We start from the raw sequence: 9,911 nt of genomic DNA, 5'->3' as shown, positions 1-9,911 counted from the left end.
AAAAATACCATGGACCCCTGCAGGAAGATGAATAGGGGGTTTACACCCCACCACCAAATCATCCATGTAAGCAAAAGTAAAAATACGGTCAGATTGCTTCCTATGATACTGAACCAGTAACGCAGATAATAAAGACGAGAGAAACGGGCTAAGGCAAATCCTCTCAGGAATATTCCTGAAGCCCATCACTGTGGGGTGCAACACTACCACGAGTCGGTCCCATGCGTAGTTCTGTGGCAGCAGCAAGGTTTGCTGTTCCTACACAGGGTTTTCTTGCAGCGCTGCTTTGAGGTGCAGTTCTCTGGACAATCCCCATCTAGTACAGGGGGATGTGCGGGTATGAAACCCTTGCAATCCAGGTACCCAACAGTAACAAAGTGACTTGCATTCGGATTAAAATGAACATGATAAAAAGCTGCAGAGACATCCAGTGATGCCCAGGACAATCCATGGAGCAATGCCCTGAGATTTGGGCAAGCAAACTTAGGCTTTATGGGGTTTCCTTGAAAACTGAGGAAAACCCACCACCAATCTGGCTTCTGGAGTGTTTCTAGGAGTTTTGTCCACAAGAAAGCAGCCCCTGGTAACCCCATTTAATAATATGACCGGCCATGGGGACGCTTCTCGCTGTACTGTGGTAGGTGTATGTTCTATACGTGCAGACGCACTCCCCTGTTGTGATATTGCCAAGGATGTCCCTGTGGAACTGGCATGCTGCTCCAGAGGCTGGTAAGGATAAATCATTCCTGGATGTCACAGCAGGCCTTACAAATTTGTTTTGTGACTGGAAGCTCCTTGGGGGTGTCTGTTTTACTGTCCCCATGCTACATTTGCTCTGTTGATGGCTGCTTGAAATTCTTCCTTGTTTCTTGTATCTCCCGTTTCTTGCTTCAGTTTCTGGAACGCTGCTGGCTCTGGCACCTGTAAAGAATCTTGAGAGCCCCGGCTCCAGTTCTTGTGCCAGTGCATTGTGGTGGGTTTGCATTCATACATCCACCCCCTTCCCAGGCAATTCCCTGCGCATGGGGGTGATGCGTCACAGGTACTTGCGGTGGTGCTGGAGGGGGTTCTTTCTTCTTCAGTCCAGTGAGGGCCTCGTATCAACTGGGTCCTTGCCCCAGTCAAATCCACGTTCACGGGATTTATCAGGTATCCATTATCCCTGAGATACCATCTTCTGTCTTGTTCCCATTCCTGAGGTGGAATCTCAGGAATGGTTCCTTGGTATCCTTGTTGATGTGGATACCAGTTTTTGCTGTCTGCTGCTGGGGGCTGATAGCCCTGTCACACCTCCCGTCTGCGGGCACTGAGCTGCGCTCCACGGGGCAGCACTTCCCCAGCACCCCAGGACTTGTTGCTGCCTTTCCCATAAACAATACCAAACTCAAAAAGATTATACAGGTAGTCAGCACGTGTGACCGGATAATAATGATGCCTCTTATTTATTTTTAATGGCACAAAAAAATTGGCATATAAGGTGCGCTTGGTATGTGTAAGCATGCAGGTAGCAGCAGGGCCTGCCCTCTGTCTGGCACAGGTGGCCTGCAGTCCTCTATAGGTGACAGGAAGGAAACTGAGAAATTTTCCAGTTCTTGTTAAATTTTGATTCAGGATTGTGAATCACAGTCCTTAAGGATGTGCAAGGTGGACGTTGGTCACTTTTCAGAGAATGAAAATCCTCTGCATAGGGAATTTGAACAATTGCTTCTTCTAGGAGATCGAGATGGAATAGGTCATCGTCTTCTTGGTCTGTGGTGGTGCTCGGGTGAGGATGAAAGAACGGATGCGTTCGGTGGTCTATATGCAGCAGGAGTTTTTACCCATGTTCCATAGGATATTACAAATTCAATAACACAATTGTCCCCAAGTTCTAAGCAAGATAAACAGAACAAAAATTGTCTCCTGAGCCTAATGCCTAGATGTGCATCTGAGTACCGAGTAAGTTCAGCAGCCAGGCTCCCATCAGGCATTAACACTAGTATTTTCTACCCAAAGTTCTTATATTCATAATAACACACCGGAGTGTTCCTCAGGGCTGGGTGATGAAGGGTGTGATGTTGATCGTTGTCTAGCTGCTTTCCGAGAAGAGCTTCAGTTGCTGTCACCAGCTCCTCCAAAGATGGTGCTGCAGGGCCAGCCCCAGACGTGCCCTTGCACGGCGCAGCCCTGTGCCCCTCACACCCCCAGACCCCCACCCTCAGCTGCAAGCATCAAGCTTTCGTTGGGTTCTGGGTCTCACTTCCCACGCGTGGTTCTGCAAGGCTTGCTGGAGGTGTCCCCCATCTCCATGGCATCACCTAGGGGCCCACCCTCACCCTGGTGTCTGGTCCGGCAGCAGCACGGCTGCCTTGGAAAGAAAAGCCATGCGGGGAAGATGCTCCTGGTGTGGCATGAGCTGCTCCCCCTTGTTTGCTTTTCCAAGGGCTCCGTTTTTCTGGCTGTCCTGGCCCCCTGCCATGAGAGCTGAACTTCCCCTTGCTCAGCACGAGCAGCTCTTCAGGAGGACCTGGATGTCAGTCCAAAGTCTTGTGTGGACAGAAACTGCCTGTGTTTGTGGCGTGTTTGTGCTGCCAGAAGCCGGGGGCTGTTAAAACATGGCTGGTCCCTGTCCCACGCCGCTATCCTGTGTTTATCAAGGGCCTCATCCTGCTCAGGGCAAAGTTTTCTCACGACTGGAGGATGTTTTATGCCAGCCATATAGACCTGGTGCCCTCGGGGAAGGTGTTTCCTGAGCAGTGTTTGGGAGCCAGTGCCCCTTGCCCCGCTCTCTGGGATGCTCAGCCCCCCACCTGATGCTTTTCAGACCCTGGCTTGGATGCGCCGTGGAGGAACACCAGTGGCACGATGCCGAAACTCTCCAGCCATGGCTCCTGGCATCGTTTGAAAGATCATGGGCCTTGACCAAGCATGTGGCTGGTGTGAAGTCCCCGTGGCTCCCGCGTGCTCACTGGGGGTGGGGGATCAGCAACCCCATGGGGACAGGCTTTCTCATCTCCTGGTGGGAGCCAAGCTCCCTTCCCTTTGGCTGGGGTGTGCGGAGCAGTTTTACCCCCCACCTCACCCTAGTTCTGTGGTCCCCGAGCCCCCTGAAGGTGCTGGGGTTGTCCCGGGAGGGGGTGGCAGCAGCAGCCCCCCTGCGAGGGTGCAGCCTGTGCAGGATCCTGCCCAGGAGGCACCAGGAGGTGGGGAAGGGGGGGCTCGGGGCTGCTCTGGGGTGGGCGAGTGTGGAGAGGGGAGAAGACCAGGCTTTTACTCAGCCTGACACAGTACAGCTCCTCGGAAAGGTGCTGGGGATGGATGTGTCTGGATTTTATTATGTAATTATTTTTTTTTTTGTTGTTCCCCCCGACCCGCCTTGAAAGGTGATTTTTATTCTCTGCCTTGTGACACTCCTTTTTTTCCTCCTGTCTCAAAAAGAGAAAACCAAACACAGTTGCTTGGTTTCTCCGTAGGAGCCAAGCTGGAAAGCGCTGTGCCCTCCTATCTGTACCTTGTAAGCTTTTCCTTTGTTGTTGGGTGCTGGGTTTTGGGTTTTTTTCCCCCAAGGTTTATACCTTTCCCCCTTTATTTATTTTTGATCCTTCCCCTTTTCTCCCCTGGGAATGAGAAATGCGAGCAAGCAGGAATCTCGTTGTCTCTAAAAATCAGTTTTCATGCAAAATTCAGCCATTCATTGGAAAACGCATTTTCTCATTGAAAAAATAAAAAGCCGTTGCTTTTAAAAACTAAAATAAACCCCATGTTTTGGTGGGGGGGACTTGATCTGGGAGATCGTTTCCCTGCTGTGGCTTGTTTCGGCCCTTCCCCAGCCCCGCAGGTGGGCTCCAGCCAGGGTTGGGGTGGCACCGAGTCCCTCCGTCGTGGCGAGAGCCAAAGCGCCGCGGCAGGGCATGGCTGATGGCAGGGCATGGCTGATGGCAGGGCATGGCTGATGGCGACGCTCCCGGCCACCCGCTCGCTCCCAGCAGCTTTTATCTGCCGGTGGCCGGTGGAGCTGCCGGTGGGGCCGCCGGCGGGAGCCTGATTGGCTCGGCACGGCCTCGCCGCGGCTCCCGGGCTGGCGTTCCTCCTCCCGCAGCCCAGGTAAAGCCTTCCCGTGACCCGGCACCTGGCCTCCCAGGATTAGCAACTCGCTCCAGCTCGCCTCTGCCTTCAGGTTTTTTTTATTTTTCCCTTTCCCCTCCCCTTCTTTTTTTTTTTTTTCCTCACTTCCCCCCCCCCCTCCTTTTTAAAGTATTATTTTAAAATAAGATTTGTTTTCCCCCCGGGGAAGTGGGCACGAGGGGTGCGGGAGGAATGAGCAGCGGGCTGGTGCTGCGCACCCCGCTCCCCGAGGACACCTCGGTGTTTACGCCGCTGAAGCCCGTCACCATGTCGGGGGAACACAGCGAAGACGCCCCCGTCTTTGAGGACATCAAACCCCCCAGCCGGCCCCTGGATAACCCACCCGACCTGGCGCAGGTAAGGCGGAGGCCGGCAGTTTGCTGTGGGGCAGTGGGAAGGGGCCAAGCTTCGCCCGCTCAGGTGCGCGGAGGCTGCTAGTATTTGCGGGATTTAGACTTAATTCTGCTTTGTTTTTCCACTCTGCTAAAACACCTCCGTCGCTTTGTACGCTCGTGCTTCCCCCTCCGCCGGATTTTCTCTTGGGCGTGTTGGGTTTCATTTTTTTTTTTTTTTTTTTTCCTTCTCCTGCCTTTCTTCAAAACGCCTTGTTTTGGAGGAGAGCCTGGGTTTTGCTCACTCCCCAGAGCCGGGGCTTGATCCTGCTCCCCAGGGCCAGCAGGTGAGGGGGTGCCGAGGGACTCTGCGCCGGGCCGGCTCGCTGGGAGAGACGTGGGCAACGGGATCGCTGTGTCTGTGCGTGATGGTGGGGGGGGGGAAATGGGAGCTTATTTTCCATTCTATTTTATTATATTTATTTTTTTCTGCCGCCATGGTGGGTAAGGAATGCTCCTTGAAATTCCCCAGCGGCGTCCCCGCCGTGCACTGGAGATAAAGACCTGGATAAGCCACCTTGGTCTGTTGCTGCACGCCCACCCCTCTTGCATGCCCACCCCCCTGTCCTGGGCCATGGCAGAAGCGTGTTCAAGCCCTGCTGCCTGTCACAGGTGAGGGGGCAAGGCTCCTCGATGGTGTTTTGGGTGATGGACCCCTCATCCCACCATGAAAAGCCTTCAGCTGCTCTTCCTGGTGGGAAAAGGGGTGAGCCAGGCTGGCCCCTGTCCTGCTGCCAAGCTTTTGGCACCTTTTCCCCCCTGGAGAAATGGAGCGAGCTGGGCCGTGGGGTGCCCAGCACTGCCAAGGGCTAATGATTAACCCTGCGCCCCACGTCCCCAGCGCCATTTTGATCAAGGTGGGAGGGCGGCTCCGGCCCCTCGCTCCGCAGCCGCCCCACAGGGATACCCTCGTCCCAGCTGCCGTTCCTCTGGGGACCGCTGGGAGGGCATCCCCATGGTGGGCAGCAACGATTCGGCACGGAGCAGGGGTTGGGGCTGCATATCTGCTGCCCGCTTTCCCTCTGCTGGCACCACCGATGCCCCAAGGGCCGGTTCTGGGGCTCTGCCCTTCAAAGGGAGGTGGCAAGATGAAGGTAGTGTCTCTGTTGCTGTATTTCCCTGGTGATCCAACATCCACAGGGGCTGTGAGTGGTGGCTGTGGGGCTCAGAATGGGGGGAGAGGGCCATGCAACCCTTCTACTCCTTCCCCTGTGGTGGTCCTGGCTCAGCGCCTCTCCCGTAATGCCGGGCTGCCAGAGCCCGTGCCCCTCCACACCAGGTTCGGGTGGGTTATCTGAAGTCGGAGGGTCAGGTGGTTGCTTTTCAGGAAGATGTGGGTTATCTTTGGGGCCCGTGCCCAGTGGGAAAGGGCGGCAGCTCCCTGTTTGGTCTGGGGGAAGGACGAGGTTTGCTTTCTCTCCCCCTTTGTAGCCCTGGCTGCTGGGTGGGATTAGGCAGCAGGGCTGGTGCTCGCCCCGTGCCTCAGCCATGGACCCTGTGCCACCTCTTGTCCTCCTTGCGGGGATGCAGAGCCCACCTGCGGTCAGAAACACCTTCATTCCACCATGCCATCCTTGCTGCCCTTCAAAGGGAAGAGGGGTCCTTCACCCCGGTTTTGGGCCCTGGGGCAGTGCCAACCCACTGCCCACCCAGAGGTAGCTGAGGGTGGGCCTCAGGGTGGCCGATCAGAGATGTCCCCCCTTTGCCAATAAGAGCCCCATGTCCCTTTATGGACGTATGGGGGATGGAGGCTGGAAAGCCGGCTGGAGCTGAGTACCAGCTCACCCACACTCTGTGGCTCAGCCCCCAGCAGCTGCGCCGGGACTTCTTTGCAAACCCACCCAGGGTGAAGCGTTATGGGTGGCAAAACCCCGACAGCCCAGGGCTGGACCCCACATCTCCCGGGGAGGAGTTTTCCATACATTGGCCCCTTTTCTCTTAACGAATGCCAAAGGCTGTGGTCGCTGTAGAAGAGATGCTGAAGAAGCTGCCGTAGCTGGAGGGTGGAAAAGCTGGATGGCTGCACGTCTGGGAAACCCTTTGCTCCAGGAGGGTGTTTATCAGAGCAGTTTGACAAGACTTATGGAAAAGGCTGTGACCTGTCAGAGCTCCGGCACCGGCTATCGCCCACAGGGCATTTCCTGCTGCTCCAGCTCTCCTGACTGCTGTCTGCCTGATCTTGGGCAAAGAAAAGAGCAAACTCTTTATCTCGCTGGTTGCAAAGCCCCTCCTGCCCTCCCCAAATCACTTTTCAAACAAGAGTGGAAGGTGGCAGCTGTTTGCTGTCGAAAATTTTATTCAGTCTGAGTCAGGTGGAAGTAGTTCCTTTGTGGAGTTTATGATCAGTTTTTCCCTTTTCTCTGCCTTTCCAGCTGCCCTGCCCCAAATTAAAAAAAAAAAAAAAAACAACAAAACAAACACAAACAAAAAGAGAAAAAAGGAGAGGCTTGTGACAGAAAAGCACTTTTCCTTTCTGATTTGAGTCAGATTGGCCAGAAGCACAATTTTCCCCTTTAAATCCCAAGAGGCTGATGCTAGATGGAAAACCAATAATAAACAGAACGAAAAGCAATACAGCAAGGCATTTCTGGAAAGGAGGAGATGGTTCCTTTGCATGGTTGTCAGGGGGCTGGGGGGGCACCGGGGCTCATCTGCTCCCACCTTGTTGCCCTTTGCTCCAGGTCTGGTGAGCCAAAGCAGCTCCCGGGCACCCTGTTGTTACCTGAGGCTGGGGAACCCTCCTGGAACCATCTGCTGCTTGTCAGATGGGAGACTCTGTCCCTCTGGGCTGGGCTGGAGCTCATGGTAGATGAGCCACCCCACTGCCAAGTCCTGTGAGCCACCCCCTTGCTCCTGAAGCCACCCGTAGCTTTATGCCATGGTCTCCCTTGGGTGTGAGTGTGGTCCTCGGCCCGATCCCTGCCTTCTTGTGCGAGCTGCCCCTGGGCAGACGGCGGCAGGGATGGAAAGCGAGATGGTGAGAACAGACCTAGGTTTCCATGATCCTGGGGCTGTTTCTAAAGGAAGGTTGCCAGAATGATCAGGAAGGAGATGGCATGGCCACTGCTCCCTTCCCAATACGCGCAGGACAGGAGCTGGCTCCTGGTGGGCTTTCCTGCAGTTGTGAGGAGCTCAAGGTGCTGGTGAGGTGGTGGAAGGGGCGGCCTGTGCTCGTCTCCATGTTACAGTTAAGGGGTGGGGAGGAGAATGGGGGCTACTGAGAGTGTCAGCCCTGCCCTCGAGGGTTCAGGGAAGGCAGTGCCTGTCTTGATGGGTTGTGCCTGCCATGAATTCAGAGCTGCTGTCTGATGCTGGAGGGTCACTTGGGTTTGCAGCACCATTGGGTGAGGTCAGCACCTGGTGAAGAAGCTGTTAGGGAGGAGAGATGGAGTAAAGACCCCGATTTAACCCATTGCCTACCTGTATCAGGAGCCCCATGGGCAGTTGTGTCAGGCCGGTGAGCACCCAGTGGGGACAGAGGCTGTCATGGGCGGTGAGGAAGATCCTGGTGAGTGTGGCTGGGGGTAGCCCCAGGCCAGCTTGTCCTTTCTTGCCTTGCTTTCCTTGGGTGGGCTATGCTGCTGCAAGCTGAAAAACAGCAGTGAAAGTCTCCCCTTGTGTCCTCTAAGCCCAGTTCCTACCCCACAGGCAGTTTCTCACCACTGTGCTTGGCACAACTCCCTTCTGCCCTGCCCGAGGGCTGGGTGGGGGGCTTGCATAGGAAGAAAACAGCTCCAGCATCTGGGAGGTGCTGGAACAGATGAGATGGTATCAGGATGGTGCTGTTCCCCCAAGAGCTTTTCCTGGCACTTTGGATTCTTAGTACCATGAACAGCATTTCCCAGACCCTTTTATTGGGGTGGATGTAGGTGCTGTGATGTTTCTCTGACTTTATTCTGGCAGGGATTTTCCTCCCAGTGTCACAGGAGAAGCTGGACCAAGCATTTTTCGGCATGCTTCAGCTTTCAGGGCAATGCAGGAGCTGTTTCAATCCTGCTCTGTCCCTGCAGGGCCCTGTGTCCTGCATCTCATTGGTCTGAGCCCCTCTGGCCACATCCTTGTCATGACTGTGGCTGTGCTGGGCTGACGACTGGGTGGTGGCTTTCTCTTGGACCAGGAATGGGTTTCCTGCTCCCCAGTGGTCCAGCATCTTGACGACCCAGCTGGAACCAGGGTGATGGCTCTGGCTCGTACAGATATGGTTTGCATCAGGGCCAGGAAGGAGTCCTGCTCCACTTTATTTATTACTAGAGATGCAGAAGTCCACAGCACAGCTGTCAAGGAGTGATTGATTTCCTTGGGCTGTCAGGAGTTGCATGCAATGAATTAATTCAGCTTTTCTGCTGGGAGAGGGTAGATGGTAGCTTTGGAGTTTTGCTCTTGGCCTATAATGAGATGTTGACAGCTCATTGTGGCTGGGGGTAGCTGAGCCTGGGCATCTTTCTGGAGTTTAATGTCACTCCTTGGATGCTGGGAGGGGACTGAAAATATTGTGTTCTCTCCTGGGGTCCTTGTTGTGCCCAGCACGCTCAGAAGAAGAAGGTCACAGAATTACAGAGTGGTGGGGGTTGGAAGGGACCTCTGGAGATCACCCAGTCCCACCCCTTGTTAAAGCAGGTTCACCCAGAGCAGGTTGCACAGAATCGCGTCCAGGCAGGTTGTGAATGTCTCCAGAGACGAAGGCCCCACAGTCTCTCCGGGCAGCCTGTGCCAGCACTCTGTCATGCTGCTGAACCTGGCCCACAGACACGAGCCCAGTAGGGTAGTGCCAGTTTTGAAGGTTGTGCCCGTGTTTGAGGACAGGCTTTGAGCTCATGGTGTTGCAATGTGAAGGTATTCCCTTCTCTCTGCTGGATCGTGACGATGCAAGGGAGCCGCGCAGGCTTTGCACTGCCACGTGTCAGGCAAGCCGTGATTCACAACGCTGGCAGGAGCAGTGTGCTGCCTTCCATCCGCTCCCATCCTTTACCCCACCAGCTGAGCAGGGAGCTGAGCTCAGGCCTCTGCCAGCATCCCCATTTACAGCTGTGCAAGGCATGGAGATGGAGCAGGCTGGCGTGATCTGCTGAGGATTCAGTGGCTCGCTCCCTTCTTCTTCCTTCTGAGCTGCCCGGTCCATGTAATGTGCTTCTGTGGGCAGTGTGAAGTCATGGTTCTTCACTCCCCCTTGCATGGCTGGGATGTTCTGCCCTCTGGGATCCTCCTGGCTTTGCAGAAGGGTTCAAAAATGTCCTTGTGTTCCGCGGAATTGTGCAAAATTAATTTTCAAAGGGTGCCAGCACCCTGTGCAGGCTCGAGAGGTGTGCAGGACAAGACTGGGGATATAGAGAAGTCAAGTTAAAGGCTGGGCAAGGAGGAACAGGCTCACTTGAGTATTCTCAGCAGAAGCCAAGATGGTGGGTTGGCAGTTGGTGT

At 54.8% G+C, this 9,911-nt stretch overlaps 1 protein-coding gene across 1 annotated transcript in view; it reads left to right on the top strand.

The window, feature by feature from the left end:
* Nucleotides 1-4,290: 4,290 nt before the first annotated feature.
* Nucleotides 4,291-9,911, top strand: part of LOC121097437 (Krueppel-like factor 5) — a 26,795-nt gene continuing 21,174 nt past the window's right edge. The window contains exon 1 of the mRNA XM_040614451.1: nt 4,291-4,461. Within this exon, the coding sequence (XP_040470385.1) occupies nt 4,297-4,461 (165 nt within the window). The 5' untranslated portion in view covers nt 4,291-4,296. The remainder of the gene's footprint in view (nt 4,462-9,911) is intronic.

Source organism: Falco naumanni, chromosome 14 (genome assembly GCF_017639655.2).
Source record: "Falco naumanni isolate bFalNau1 chromosome 14, bFalNau1.pat, whole genome shotgun sequence".
NCBI lineage: Eukaryota > Metazoa > Chordata > Aves > Falconiformes > Falconidae > Falco > Falco naumanni.
This window is presented reverse-complemented; position numbering and strand designations above follow the sequence as displayed.